At 35.4% G+C, this 16579-nt stretch overlaps 1 protein-coding gene and 1 pseudogene across 2 annotated transcripts in view; both read right to left on the bottom strand.

Moving 5' to 3' along the window:
• The window catches only part of Uvrag (UV radiation resistance associated), a 341523-nt gene that overhangs the window by 139720 nt on the left and 185224 nt on the right, over positions 1-16579 (bottom strand). For both annotated transcript variants that reach the window (XM_026387330.2, XM_077797626.1), the window contains exons 9-10: positions 3672-3756; positions 913-1000 (exon numbers count right to left, since the gene is read on the bottom strand). In XM_026387330.2, the coding sequence (XP_026243115.2) occupies positions 913-1000; positions 3672-3756 (173 nt within the window). The remainder of the gene's footprint in view (positions 1-912; positions 1001-3671; positions 3757-16579) is intronic.
• On the bottom strand, positions 12907-14950 carry LOC113181713 (heat shock protein HSP 90-alpha pseudogene; annotated as a pseudogene).

The raw sequence follows: 16579 nt of genomic DNA, 5'->3' as shown, positions 1-16579 counted from the left end.
ATATATAAAGCAAAGAAACTTTAGCAGGTCACAGTTGACTTAGATATAATGCAGTCTTAGACTCTAAATATTATTATATTTGTTGAAACAGGGTGATGAGACATGATGATTCAATATTCTATCTTCCTGTAGTTATACATACTTCAAATTTTCTGTAATAAAAATGTTTAAGACATCATGTCTAGGGAAAACCATGAAATATTATTATCATAAAAATATTTTCTAACTGATTCTTATCTATAAATGATTTAACAAGATTCTGTGAGCAAGTTCAAATCCTGTTTGTCGTTTTCTCTGAAAATTAGTCTTTTACATCAATTTTCATTGAGAACTATCAAATCTAAAGGATTCGGTTTTACAAAAAAGAAATCTGGGGCTGGGGCTGGGGCTCAGCAGTGGAGTGCTCGCTCAACACATGTAAGGAGCTGGGTTCAATCCTCAGCACAACTTATCTAATTAGTTTTAGATAAGTTTTACTTTTTATATTTATTTTAAGAAGCTAATTAAAAATGTAACATCCAGACAGTCACCCCCAGGAATATCTTAATGAACACCAATAAATATAAATGAATTAGCAATTATATTTTTGAGGCACTGTACATGCATCTGCAGGTAGATATCAGAAATGGTAGTAGTGGATAATCTGGTTAACTAAAAAGAGTATAAAGAAACAAAAGGCATTTTTCTATGATGAATCTCATCTCACAACCAAAATGATATTTAAAAAAAAATTAAACAGCAGATGCTAATGCCAACTAAGTATTAATTTACATTTAAAACAGATACTAGCTCCTGAATGAGCCATAAGGGAGCATATGGGATTAAGACTAATGAGCTTTTCATTGAGAGTAAACTTCAAATGGAGATCATCTTTTCAAAAAGATAAATCTTTTCAGAAAATATGAAACTTACCAAATCAATAGGGTAAATGTAGGAAAGCTCAGAAAGTAACTGCCTACAACGAATTGTCAACTGAGCATTAGTCTTCAGAAAGAGTTCTCTAATGAGGAAAGAAAACAAGTACTTATTAGAAAATATGATTGCATTCACAATAGACAAGTTACAGAACCAACCCAGGTGTCCGTCAATAGATGAAAGGATAAAGAAAATGTGGGAATATATAACACAATGGAGTTTATTCGTCTTAAAGAGGAGGAGGAAGAGGAGAATGAAGTTATTTGCAGCAAAACAGATGAATCTAATGAGCATCATGTTGAGCAAAATAAACTAGGCTCATGTTTTCTCTTGTATGTATAGGCTAGAGAGAAAAAAAAGGGATTTCAAAAAGAGAACGGAGACCATGAAGATAGAGAAAGAGAATGAGGAGGAGGTTGGAGGGGAGGGCAAGGAGAGGGACTGGCAAATGAAATTACTCAAATTACATTATGTGCATTTACCAATATATCACAATAAAATATACTATTCTGTATAATATATACCAATAACATTAAAAAACATGTATGCATGCTTTTTTAACATTTATTCTACGTAATTAATGCAGAAAAAGATTAAATGGTCTATAGGCCACAGAAAATTAAAAAGTAGAGGTACAAATAATACCCATGAGCCCTGAACTCTCTCTAATATCAATTAAGCTAACTACAAAATGAGGGCTATAGTGTATGCCCAGCACCATGCTAAGGAATGTAAAGTGCACAAATAACAATTCACTGAGTACCTAGAGCTTTACAAATGGCTTTATTTAATTATTTCAACTTTAGTAGGTTGATATTATGATGCCCATTTATAAATAAGGAAACAAGGTTTAAAGGGGCTGAGTAAACTGAGCAAGGTTTTGTAGACATTATTAATGAGGCCAATTGATTTCAGGAAAGATCCATATGGTGCTTCTCAGAAAACAAACAAACAACAACAACAAGAACAAAAACTATTCTTCACCCTATTACAAGGTTAGAAAAGTAACAAAGAACAAATAAGCAAACAGCTGTAGCATGAAACGACCCAGAAATATGACCAGCAGGGCTGGGGAGGTAGTTCAATGCTAGAGTGCTTGCATGTAGGAGACCTTGGGATTCATCTCCAGCAAAAAACACACACACATGCACATATACACACACAAATATGACCAAATACTCATAGAATAAATTACCTGCTCAATTAAAAGACATCAAAAATTTAAGAACCAAAATAATGTAGAAGAAACTATAGGTCAAAGTGAAATGGAAAAGGTATAGAATGGAAAAGGTGAGGAACACTTTGATATAGTATGAAATACATATGGCCTTAGTTCTAGGTCCCAATCACAGAACACCTAAAACCTTAGGAATTTCCTAAGTGAAAAGAGTATTGTTTTGTTATTCATTTAAGCCCACACTGATCATACCTAAGCTTATGACAATGAGGTGACTTAGGGTGGGAGGCATCTAGACAACCTAAGGATAGAACTGGTCACTAAAAAGACCAATTCATTAGGAGGCTGGCATTTTCAGTCCTACCCACCAATCTCTTAAGATGATGATGAAGGAGATCACGGCTGGAAATTAAGTGCTTTAAAACTTTTGAGCAAGATATGATAAGTTTCTAAATTGTGGAGGTGTCCTGAGGAATGGCATACCAGAGTAGGCATAGAACTTCCCTCATACTTTGCCCAATGCCTCTCTCCTATCTGCCTGTTCATTTGTATCATTTGTAATAACCTTTATAACAAATCAGTAAACCCAAGTGTTTCCCTGAGTTCTGTGAGCCACTCTAGTAAATTACAAATTAATCAAACCAGAGGAGGGGTCTGTGGGAACTCAGTTAATTCAGAAGCACAGGTCACAGTCTGGGTCTTGTGATTAGTATCTAATTGCAGGGTGGGTTGGGGGTCTTGGGAACTGAGTATAGATAATTACATCTTCAGGCAGATAGTATAAGAATGGTATTAAATCATAGGATACCTGTTGGCATTTGCTGGAGAATATGGCATTAAATGTTATATGTGAGAGTAGGAAAAGAACTGTTTCTCCTCTTATATAAACAGCACTGAAGATGTAATGGGCTCTAGTTCTGGCTTTGCTAGTGAGCTGGACAGGTCAGTTCCCAGAGTTGCTTTCCTCTGTGCAAATTTGAAGATTAGGATAGATGATGGTCTCTGTTTCTTTTTTGGTCTTAATATTCTTGAATATTCAATTGCTAAGGTTTTTCAGAGAAAAGTGCAAGATGGAAAGACTCCAAGAAAGTGAATCTAGATGAACAAAGGAAGTGAGGTGGCAATGAATTAATCAAGAAATATGTTGGGAAAAACTATTAGCATCTTTCTATGTTAGGGAGCACCTAAAATTAACTGTAGTTGTATAATGACAAGTGACTGAAGCCTATGTGAAAACTGAGGAAAAGATTCACCATAGAAAGAAGAAAAAAATATGTTAAAAATATTATTTTAAGAAGAGAAGTCTGAGAGCATCATGGAGGGATGACTATAAAGGTAGAGAAATCGAGGGTAGAGAAATTTTCTAAGTGCTGCTGAGGTAAACCAAATGAGTTATCAAGAAGCAGGAGTGGGACAGAAGAAACTATTAAAGTAAAAAACTACAAGCTAAGCTGTATATAGATGACAGGAAGAAGATTCAAACATTATGCCATGGTACTGTGGCCCAGGGAATTTAGAACAGTGTCATATCTCTGATAAACTCAACCCTCATAGCAATTTTTCTCAGTGTCGAATTTACCTTTTTGCAGTGCACTCTTTCCTCAACTCATTTAGGGATTCCTTCTGGAGCTGAAGCTTGAGGTGCTCAGTTGAAAATGCACTTCCTAGAAAGAGAGATGAAGGGAGACAAGTCCAGATATAACACTGCAGATAGGACTATGCAACCACAACCACACAGGTAGAGTCCAGTCCCCTGTCAGTGACAGCGAAATAAAAAGAATAAGAAGGCAAAGCAGGTTGGGCATAGACGTCTGCAATTTTCACCTAAGTCCAGCCCCTAGCAAGAACCTAGCAGGGGGTCTAAAAATCTCTATCCATAATTTCTGGACTGATGAACAAGAAACTTGGATAAGATCTCAAAATTCAGGCTTCACTTAAAAAGAGAGTGGTTAATTTCTTTTCAGCCATAAATACTATATAAGAACATTACTGAAAATACAAAATATAGAACAGGGAAAATTACTTGCATTTTAATTACTATAATATAGTTCATAAATATTAGTAGTTTCCATGAACTTTCATCTTGCTTTTAATACAAATAGTTTTAGTGAGAATCACAGGCTATAGGAAATATGTGTTCTGAATTTTCAATATTATGTCATGAGCATTCTTACTTGTTGACAGACAGTCCAAAGTCATGCCTATATAAAATTTAACTTCATAGATGTGAATTATAGGAAGATTCCACATTTCATCTGCTACCTTCGTATCCCAATCCTATTACAGAATATTTAATTGCCTTTAAGTGTTTGCTTTAGATTTTTAATTATTAATATTTGTGTTTATATCCCGGAATGTTGTGTTTATATCAGTTTTTGGAACCTCCATTTTTGTAATCATAAAATCCTTTTATATCTTTCTACTCTGAAAAAATGAGGGCCTCTTACATTCTTGACAGTCTAGGGTTATTACAAATTAGGAGGTCCTCAAGCACAGAGAAACACACTTAGATTTTAACACAATATGTTTTATATTTTACAAAGGAGTTTAATTTTGTGAACTGTGACCCAATAAGAAAAAGATCCTCAACTCTCTGCACACCTCCTATTTTTACAGAGAAAAAAGAAAATTGGATAATTGACCAAAATACACAGTTTGGACCTATTATAGTTTGAATGTGAGGTTTCCCCCAAAAGCTCATTTGTGAGATAATGCAAAAAGTTCAGAGGAGAAATGATTGGGTTGTAACTGCCTTAACCCAATTACTGAATTAATCCCCTGATATGGATTAACTGAGTGGAAACAGAAGGCAGGCAGGGTGTGGCTAGAGGAGGTGGGGCATGGGAGGCGTGACTTTGGGGTATATACTTTGAATCTGCCAAGTGGAGTCTCTCTCTGATTTCTGATCATCATGTGAGCTGCTTCCCTCCACTACACACTTCCACCATGAAGTTCTGCCTCACCTCAAGCCCTGAGGAATGGAGCCTGCTGTCTGTGGATTGAGACCTCTGAAATGGTGAGCCCCCAAATAAACTTTTCTTCCTCTACAATTACTCTGGTCAGGTCATTTAGTCACAGCAGCAAAAAAGCTGACTAAAACAGAACCTTAACACTAAATCCACCAACTTAAGCAGTTGTATCACATTTCTAAACACTCTTCTCATTTCACAACTTTAAAGTTCAGTAAATAGAAAACTGCCCCTGAACACAACTTAATCAAGGACCACCACTTATCTTCTTTAGCCCTTACTATAATCCCTCCTAGACCTTTACCGTAATGACTTTGTAAGCATTTAAGTTGATACCCACACCTATATACTTTTAACAGAGAAGTCTGTGAATTCTTCCACCAGTATAAAAATCTGCAGTATTACCCTTCATCCCCAATACATTAGGCTGCCTCAACTCTAACAGTGGTAGCAAAACCACAAATAGGGATCCAAGACAGAATGGGATTCAAAATACATATACATATATTTTGCTCAATTTTGAAAATGGTTTAGAGTATATAATTACATGACTAAAGGGTAAAATCCTTGCAAATGTGGTAGAAAAGAAAATTAAATATAATTTCTAAGTAGCTAACAGGTTAATATGTAAACAAAAAATGTGGATGAAAACTATAGGTGTTCTCTGTATTCTTTTTCTTGTAAATTTTCTGTAAGTCTGAAATGATTTTCAAATAAAAAGAGCAGATCCAAATCCAGAAAAGGGTCACTGGAGAGGCTATAATTTTCCATAGGCTTCATCAGATCCAAGGACTTAGAAATCACACTGGTATCATCCCTCCAACACATATCAAGTTCACTTTTCTGTTTAAAGGAATACAGTTCACTGGTTACAGGTTGAGTTCTGTAATAAAACTGAATAAGTTGGGGTTAGGCTCAGGCAGATAAAAACTAAATATATGAAGATACCTCAGAAAACTCAACTTAAATTCTAAAAGGAATAATACTACCGTGGAAATGATGTCTCTATGGAGGGTTTTTGATATTGTGTCCTTCTAAGATGTCACAGTTGGAAGTAATGATGTTAAAGTGGGTTCTATCCCCAGCATCACTACCAAAAAAAAAAAAAAATGTGAATCTAAATACACACACACACAGACACACAAAGACACACACACACACATCTCCTGCTTCTCATCTAAATTTCTTCCTAGATTTAGCATTTATCTGTGATTTTTGCTGGAATCAATCTTTCCTACACAGTTGCAAAATAATGCCCAACTCCAGTACAACCTCCATATTTATTAGTTGCACTCAGCTTTCTTCTCTAAGTAAGAGTCCTTCTACCTTTTCCCTTAACTATTACCAGTGAGGAATCATGGATTCTTCTTTATTTTTCAATGATTTATAATTCATTACTATTATATAATTATTTTATATATAGTAAATATATAGGCTCCAGTGTCCTTGTGACATGCTACCATATTGTTATTTGAAATAACAACTTTATTAACATCTTGCTTTCTGTAGAATCTGTAATGATTCTCCCTACCATTCCTGATATTGGTAATTTGTGCTGGCTTTCTTTCAACTTGTTCAGTCTGACTATAGGTTATTTTAATAATCTTTTCAAACAACTATCTTTTGGTTTTATTGATATCCTCTACTCTTTCTGTTCTCAATTTCAGAGAATTCTATCCTTCATTTTCCCCCTTCATTCTGATTTATTTTCTAGTTTTAAGTTATTGATTATTGATTGAAGATCTTTCTTTCCTAATGCAAGTTTCAAATGTTTAACTTTCCTCTAAGCTTGCATCCCTTCACATGTTCATATGTGACAGTTTCATGAGTTAATATGGTATGCTGGGTAATTTCTAAGTATTTGAAATTTGCTAGATATCTTTGAATTAGTGACTTCTAGCTTATTTCTGTTTTGGTGAGAGAACATGCTTTGTATGATTTCAATTATTTTGTATTTATTAACAAGTTCTATGATACCAAATATGGTCTAAAAGAATGTTCCAAGTATACTTGAGGAAAAAAAGTATAATCTGGTAGAGTTCAGGGGAGTGGTAATTTGAGAGTGTTTTTGAAGTCTTTTATTCTTGGTGATTTTCTATCTGTTCTATCAATTACTGAGAGATGGGTATTAGAGTTTCTAATTATAATTATGCATTTGGCTATTTTTCAGCTAATCACAAGAAGTTTTTATCTGTTCTCGGGCCTGCAGAGTTTGAAGCTCTTCTCCCAGAAGTTTAATGCTTTTGTTCTTAGAGAAAGACTATGCTTTTCCTGCAATAGTATTTGCTCCCCTCTTCCAGATGTAAACCTTGGATTAACTGCCCTGCCTACAACCTTCCTTCTGAATATGGAATGGAGGACCATGCAGATGTTGTGTAGCAAGTGTGAACTGCCTTATAATTGCTAGGGTTTCATACTAGCCCACATTGGACCATAACTATTTGTTAAAAGCTTTAGTTGAATTATTTTACCTTCTTATTCAGTGGTCCTAACTTCTTCCAGTGCTCTCCGTTCGTGATCAGTACTCATATCCTTTCTCACTGGAGGTGCGTGTCTTTCCTTACACATTGGGCTATGTGGCTGCCCTGAGACCCATTTCTCGGATATTTTCATGAAAAGTTATGACCTTATACAGTTTCCTATGTCCCAGGAAGAGGCTGGAAGTCAATTCTAAGGATACTAACTATTTAAAAGCTCTTCTTTGTTCTTTTTATTTTTAATTTTTTTGTTCCTTTTGAGTCAAGCTACTCTATTTTTTCAACTTCATCCCATTTATGCTGTTTTCTTCAATAATCTGATGACCCTTGTCTCTCCCTTCAAATTCATGAATGAATGATTAGATAGTTTCAGTATAGACAACTGTTATAGTTTCTTTGAAGCTGACAATCAGGCTTCCTTTTAGGATATATGTGTTGAGAGAAGGTAGTACCTTTATTTTAAACTGAATATCAAATAAAGAGAATTTTGCTTTGGGGTTGTATTATTTTAGGGTATTTCACTCCTAAGTAGAGCTGACTTTCTCTAGGTCTTTCTCTAGGTCAGTAATAAAAGTTCACAGTCACTTTGGGATCTGCTCTACCATTCTACCATTCCAAACACTTAGACCATGGGGCCTAACCAGGTTAAGAATCAATTATGTTTACAAATCAGCTAAAGCTTGTTGTTATAGGGAATTACTCCAGATACACAGGAGAAAGAGAATGGCCCAACAGGTCCAATACTCTGATCACTGCATAGTTAGTTCCTGATGTCTACACTTGAAAATTCTAAGCTTGAAATCTCTGAGTGCTCTCCATGTCAGGAACTCTCACTGTAGCCTTTTCCATTTCTGTTCTGGCTGCATTTTTCTCTACTCTAGTTTATTCCTCCACAGTCCTATCTACTTTATAACTTAGAGAACTGTGTCAAAATCTTTGTGAGTCTGATGGTACTGTCTTGTTTTCACCATCACCATTGATTTATCCTTTATGCATGTTATCTTTATTGTATCAATGGGTCTTTGGGAGAGAAAAACAGTGAATGAATGTGCCTGGCTCACCATCTTCCAAAACTGCTTTCTGAAATTCTTGTCCCTGCCCAAGCATACACCAATGTTTCTCTCTGCTAAGAAAGATGGCCTATTTATTTAGCAGGAACACAAGTCAGATGTTATAATTTTAATAAGCCAATGTCAGCATTGGCTCCTGTAAAACTAATCACGAAGAACATGAATGTTGCTTCTACCAACAAAAGAAAACACAAGACTTTTCAAGTTCTCTCTCACCAGTTTGATTTCAGATTGGTCAATGGCCAGCTTCTGTCAAAGTTACAATTAAAGCTAATAAACTATGATTTTCTGGGTTTTCCAAATTAAGTCAGATCACCAAAAAGCAATATATTTGGAATTCTTTAGCTTCTCTTCCACAAATTGCCTTTTTGTATTATTATTTATGACACTGCCCTTCTTAGGGGTTAATAGATATTTCTCACTATGACTTACAAAATTACAATGAACTGTATTTCATTCTGATATTGAATATGGTGTACATAATTAACTGTGTGCTAATCTCTCTCAAGATCTAATATTAAGAGAAATATTTTTCCTCACTTTCAATAAGTGCTAAATTTCCTTGTAACAGGCAATGGGAAGCAATTGATACCATTTACCCTTCCATACAACTGGCTTGACTGCTGAAATCAGAGCTAATTTTAGTTCTTAATAGGTTAATTACATGGGGGCAGTGCACTTAAATTAAAAAGCCCATGGATTTAGGAATCAGATTTGGATTGAAATTCTACATCTGCCATGATGTTTTGCCTCATCTCCAGCTCAGAGCAATGAAGCTGGCCGTCTATGTCTGAGACCTCTGAAACAGTGAATGCCAAATACACTTTAACTCCTCTACAGTTGTTCTGGCAGGTCTTTTGGTCACAGTGGTAGAAAGGCCAACTAAAAACATTTCTCTAGTCTCTTCTATGGACACTTCTTAAATCCTTAGTGGAAGGAACTACCTTAAATTAAGAAACTACTCTCCTTTATTGGAATTGCTTAAGGAATTCCCTATTCTACTTTCTTGGCTTGTGTATAAAGTGCTCCCTACACCTGTAAGGTCTCACCTTTCCCCCACCTAACTATCTACTACATATTCTTACTGACTCAGCATGTCACTTTCACCTGGACTTCTGATTTTTCAGATGCAGACCTTCTGTATATTCTTACATAATACCTTTTATATATCTCTGTCACATACTTATCACATCTGTCATGATTCTAACATCTCACATAGTTTCTAGCTCTTTTTAAGTGTTACATAAATGATGAGTAAATGAACTGACAAGGCATCCACAAGCATGCACATGTGCGTACACACACTTGAACAAATGAGTTGTTGTTCCACTTCCTTTTCATACCTTATGGTATCTTTTTACCTGAATGTTGAACCATCAAATTATAAATGCATATTTGGAAATACCATTTCCTGTGCTTTTAAGGAGTAAATGGAAAAAAAAATTACAACAAACCAAAATACATCAAGTGACATATATACATCTGTACCTTCCACTGGTGAAGGAGGAGATTTAAATATGACAGTCTGCCTTTCTTACATCCAGTGAAGGCATTACTAGAATAAATCATTACAAATGTATAGAACTTTATTCATTTATAAAATAAAATGAAAACTTTGCTCAGGATCCCTATGTTCCTCCCCATGCTCCACCATCACAAACTCCACCATCACAAACTCTCACAAGTGGCATTCAGTGCTAACACTCAAAAGTAAGAAAATGTTAATGATGCAAATCCTAGAGAAATACTGCTTTCAGGTCTAGAAATTTTTGAAAGGAAAATATTAATAAATTTTAAGCAAATGTATTTAGGAATTTCTATAAGATGACTATAACAATTAAAACATATTCAGATCAATAAAGTTTAAATTCTGCCACTATTTCTAGTAAGTATAGCTAGAGTTAAAAATTGTGAGAAGTATTTTTCATTAAAAAACCTTACAACCTAAGTGAAGGAGAAAACTGTTAATATGATGCTTAATAACATCTTCATAAGTTCAAATAGAAACCTATGACTTTTTGAAAGAAACTTAAGTATTAACTCAAATACACTTTATGATTCTTTTTTTTTTAAGAAACTGTCAATTTGTCAAACTGGGAATTTCATATAAAGCATTTCATATTTTGACCATCACTTCTAATTCACTGAAATTATTAAGAGGAATGTATTTTCCTAAATCTGAGCAATGAAACCTGACATATCTGATCTCTTCTATACTCTATGTCATCAAAACAATGTGTTTGCTTTTGCTTGTCCCTTCCCAAAGGGAAGTGGAAAATCTAATAGGAGAAGAATATGGTTAGGGAATTCTAACAGGACATTCCCTCCAACTGCCCAGAAAGGTTGAATGGATTGTCTTAAGGACAAACAGAAAATGGCAGATCTTTCATGCAGAGATCTTAAGTGCTAACAAACCAAAGGAATCTTTGGGGAAGATTCACTTAATCATTATTTCCTAGAATGAAAAGGAATAAAGCAGAAAAGGTTCTCTAGCTCTTGGTCCATGGGCCAGATGGAAACATAATAAACTGTCAGTTTACAAGTCAGACATACTAAAGAAAGAACATTTGCCCTAATCTTATTTGGTGGAAACAAGAAAGGCTTTAGGATCAGAGAAACTTTATTTGAATCTGTATCTATCACTTGATTGTAATATTGGGAAGTATTTGAGTTCCAGTTTTTCTCATTTGGGAAAAGGGAGTAAGAATCATCTTCAAGGACTATCTGGTGGGGGGAGGGGTAACCAGAATGAATTCAGGGGCACTGGACCACTAAGCCACATCCCCAGCCCTATTTTATATTTTATTTAGAGACAGGGTCTCACTGAGTTGTTTAGCATCTTGCTTTTGCCGAGGCTGGCTTTGAAATCACGATTTTCCTGCCTTAGCCTTCCTAGCTGCTGGGATTACAGGCATGCACCTAGCAAGGACTATTTTAACATCTAAAATATTTGGCATGTTACAGGAGTTCAGTAAGAGCTGTTTCACAGAATTTATGTGGGATTCAAATGAATGTACTTTTCAAGGTTTTAGGTGACATGAAATACCGAGAAAAGCACAGAACTTGAAGTCAAAACCCAGAACTTGAAGTTGAACTGGGTCCATATCTCATCTTTGCTCCCAATTTTCTGTGTATTTCTGGCCAAGTCATTTACTTTGCAGTACCTCATAGATAAAATGAAGGTACCAACATTTGCCCTACTTAGCTTTCAGGGATATTTTGAGGATCAAATATGATAATCTTTATTAATGTTCTGACGTAAAGTAATACATATGTGTTATTCTAATTATCAAGAAACCAATTGTATTAAAAGTAGCTTCTTCCTAAAATTAACAATGCTTTCTAAGTACCACTCAGCATCTGTTTATGAGAGCCCTAGATTCTACTGAATACTTTTTCTTAAGAACAGTGTTATATATCATTTTAAAAACTCATCTGTATTTATTACTCTTGAAAACTGACTGTTGACTTGAGTACTACATTTTCGTTCACAAGCTTTACTTTTATTTATTTATTTATTTATTTTTATGAGCTACTTTTTGAAAGGCTTTGTAAAACACCTAGGAAGGTTTATAGTTTTGTTCCTCTAAATATATTTCTTTGGAAAACAAGTCCTGGAGAGTTTCTCCCAGCAGGTTGTTTCAGTTTAAATACTTGGTTCTAGAGGACGTACATGCACAGAGGGTAACTACAAGGGATAGAAAGTTTAAAACATGGATCATAACAAGATGAAACTCAAGCCATTTTAACAAATATTTTTCTTTTAAACATTGAGGTCTATAGTGGAACACTTCAGGGACAAAATATTTGGTATGGTCTACTTAGGGATACAACTTGGTAGCAAATACTTTAGACTATGAAGTTAACAATAGGTTACATGTCTTAGAACAAACATCTCAACCTGGTTAAAATAAGCCAGCATGAAACTAGAAAAAGCATTACTATCTCTACTTTAGTGCCTAAAATATCATAGTATCACCTAAAAGTAGGAAGAAATCTTATTTCTCCTTTAAGTAGTATGTCATGTCATATAGACTGTTTAATAAATGTTAACAAAAACAAAGAACAAAAATATTCCATGGAAACATATCAGGAATGACAGGGTTGGTGTTGTGGCTCAGCAGTAGACTCTCTTAGCATGTGCAAGGCCCTGGGTTCAATCCTCAGCACCACATAAAAATAAATAAATAAAATACATATATTATGTCCAACTATAACTAAAAAACAAATATTTAAAAAAAAACATATCAGGAATGAGGGGAAGTAGGGAACACATGTATGAGTGGTTCTTCAGAAGCTCAGTCTACTTCTTCAGTGCTCAATGTGCGTCGTCTCCTTCCAGGGGCGGCATTTCTTCCATTACAGCAGCACTGGTATCATCAATACCTAGATTAAGTTTGATCATCCTGTTAGCATGGGTCTGGGGATCTTCCAAACCAAAGTCAGAAGACCAGAGCATAGTTTCATACAGCAAGGTGACCAGATCTTTCACAGACTAGTCATTCTTGTTAGTCTGTGCCTTTTGCCTTAAGGTCTCAATAATGGAGTGGTCAGGGTTTATCTCCAGGTGTTTCTTTGCTGCCATGTAGCTCATTATTGAACTGATTACAGAGCTTGAGTTTCATGATTTTTTTCCATGTTTGCTGTCCAGCCATAGATGCTTGTAATGATACAGCATGAAGAGGTCACCAATCAGTTTGACACAACCTTTTTCTCTAAGATGTCCTTTATGATCTTGCAGAGGTTTTTCAAAAAATTTGTCTTTTTTTCCTTCTTGTTTCTTCTCTTCTTCATTCTCTGGAAGCTCTAAGCCCTCTTTGGTGACAGACACTACAGTCTTTCCCTCAAATTCCTTGAGTTGTTGGACACAGTACTCATTTATGAGCTTGATCATATAGATCACTTCTAAACCATGCTTCAAAGACTCCACACAGGCAGAGTCAGCTACCTGGTCCTTGGTCTCACCTGGGATACAGCAGATGTGTTTCTGGTTTTGCTTCATTTTGGTGAAACAGTCCTTGAGAGAAACCATCTCGTTCCCAGAAGCAGACAGTGTAGTATTGTAACAGCTCTGAGAGCCTCTTTATCTTCTGCCAGATCAGTGAATAGTTCTAAGCATTTTTTGAACCAAATTCTTAATGATTACTTTCAAAATTTTGCTTTGTTGCAACAATTCACAGGAAATATAGAGAAGATCCTCAGAGTTCATCACTCCTCTAATGAAGTTCAGATATTCAGGGATTAGCTCCTCACAGTTATCCATGATGAAAACTCTGCATACATACAAGTTAATATTTTTCTTTTTCTTTCTGTTTTCAAAGAGGTCAAATGGAGCACATCTTGGGACAAACAACAACAACCCCTCTAAATTCCAACTGTCCTTCAACAGAAAAATGCTTCACTGCCAAGTGATTTTCCCAATCACTGATCAAGCTCTTATAGAACTCTCTGTATTCCATGTTAGTGATATCATCAGGATTTCTATTCCAAATGGGCTTTGTTTTGTTGAGTTCTTCATAATTGATATACTTCTCCTTAATCTTCTTGTCACTATCCTTCTTCATCAGAATCAACATCTTCAATTTCAGGTTTGTCACAGGCTCCTTTTTCTTTTCCCTCCTTTTTATCGTATTCTTTAGCCTCATCATCACTGACTTCTTTATCACGTTCCTTTTCCACAAAGAGAGTAATGGGATAGCCAATAAACTGGGAATGTTCTTCACAATCGGCTTTATTCTTCTTTTCCCCAAGTACTCAATTTGATCTTCTTTCAGATGAAGGACAATCTTTGTGCTACCACCCACTGGTTCCCCTGTGTCAGTACTGACAGTAAAGGAGCCCCCTGCAGAAGACTCCTAGGGATACTGCTTATCATTATTGTGTTTGGTGATCACAGTCACTTTCTCAGCAACCAGACACACAGAATAAACGCTAACACTGAACTGGCCAATCATGGGGATGTCTGTACCAGCCTGCAAAGCCTCCAAGAAGGCTTTGGACCCACACTTGTCTATAGTACCAAGGTTATTGATCAGATCAGCCTTAGTCATTCCAGTTCCAGTAACCACAATCGTGAGGGTTTGGTTTTATTTGTTTGGCATGAGATTAATGTGCAGCTCCTTCCCAGAGTCTAGCTTACTGGATCTGTCATATCTGATTTTATCATATCTGATTTTGTTCAGGGCACTGGACAACCTGGAAATCAGCTCCCACAGGAAGATCTCTTTGAGGAGAAAGTGTTGATCATCAATAACATCAACAGGCAATCTCTGCTTGGAAGATGAAGGTCTTCACTTTCTCGTCCTCTGTGGGCTAGTCTTGGGTTTGGGTCTTCTCCAGCATCTTGGCTGGGTTACTGCATGGGCTCTGCAGTGTAGCAGCACCAGGATGCTGAAAAGCAACTTTACATATCATTTTTAAAAACAAATTTCCAGAAACTAATTTTGGTAGAGTGTTGCTTCTCCAAAAGATATGGGGGTTGGGTTAGGACCAAAGACTGTAAAACAACATAATTAATTAGTGGGAAAGTCCTATGACTTCAGACACTAATGAGGGGAAGTCTATTTTTATTTTTTTAATTAAATATCATGAGTTAAATTACTAAAATCTTCCAGAAATGAAAATATATACACATTAATACTGAAAAGATCAGTCATGACTCAGCTGGAAGTTGCTCTAGATCACAAGTTGAGAACTACCATCTCCGAGGTACAGGAAGGGAAAACATGGGTGTAGAGAGTAATAAAGTTCTTCAGAGTGATGGGGCCATTCAGGCAAGTAAGCAAAATGGACAGAAATTCTCTATCTTCTTTCCAATAAATCATTCTGCTGCATTGGATTTCTTATGAATAAAAACATAAAATATATAATAGGCACCTGGTTTCTTCCAAATATTTATAAAAATTAATTCCTATAGCACTATTATGGGCTGTTAGCCTTATGGAACAGATGTTTAAAAAGATGCAGAAGTTAAATAATTCCTTTAGAGTCAGTCTACAAAAATCAGTAGCAAAGTAAAGATTAGATATCATATATTAGTGATTTTATATTCTAATTGAGCTTATGGACTCAGAACCAAGTGCCTATATCATAGAATGTCTCTGGTTACTAGGTCAATCCCTATAATTTACTTTAATATAGGATCTACTAATAAATATATTTGATGATCTGCATCCAGCTACCTCCTCTTTCCCACTCCCCCCCGTGTGATCATTCCAGTCTACAGAGACTCCAGTGGGCACAGAGTGAATCCAACAGCACCTCTCTATCTCCTACTTACACGAGGAAACAGTGTCAACTAGATCCTAACCTTTTAATGATTCTAATATTTTCAGGGAAATACAAACTAATACTTATCTCAAAAACATATAAAAACTGGGGATATAGCTTAGTGGTAGAGTGAATGCTTAGCATTTAAGCAAAGGACTGAATGCAGATGAGACATAGCAAAGCTTATTTAAGGAACTAAAAGAAGTTTAGTGTGGCTCAAGTATTCCAGTTGAAGTGAACCATAGGAGGCTTTTGTAAGGCATCTTGGGTTGAAATTTAATGGTACAGAAACCCACCAAAGTATGATATAAAACTGTTTTATTCCTATTTTTAAAGATCACTTCAGTTTAAAAATTTGTCAAATCATACATATCCTTGCTATATGAAGTATGGTCCATAGATTAACAACATCAGTAGGACTAAAACACTTTATAGCAGCACTATTCATGAGAATAAGTGAAAACAACCTGAATATCGATCAATTGATGAATGGATATATAAAATGTAGTATGTACATATAATTTAATACTTTATTAAATTTATAGAAGTACAGATACATACTAACAGTATGGTTGAAAATATTTCAAAAATATGCTAAATGAAAGAAGTTGGTCGTGAAAATACCATATAGTATATAATTCCATTTATGTGAGATCCCCAGAATAGGTAAATTATAGAGGCAGAAAATAGATTAGTGTTCCC

The sequence above is a fragment of the Urocitellus parryii genome, chromosome 4 (genome assembly GCF_045843805.1).
Source record: "Urocitellus parryii isolate mUroPar1 chromosome 4, mUroPar1.hap1, whole genome shotgun sequence".
Lineage (NCBI taxonomy): Eukaryota > Metazoa > Chordata > Mammalia > Rodentia > Sciuridae > Urocitellus > Urocitellus parryii.
This window is presented reverse-complemented; position numbering and strand designations above follow the sequence as displayed.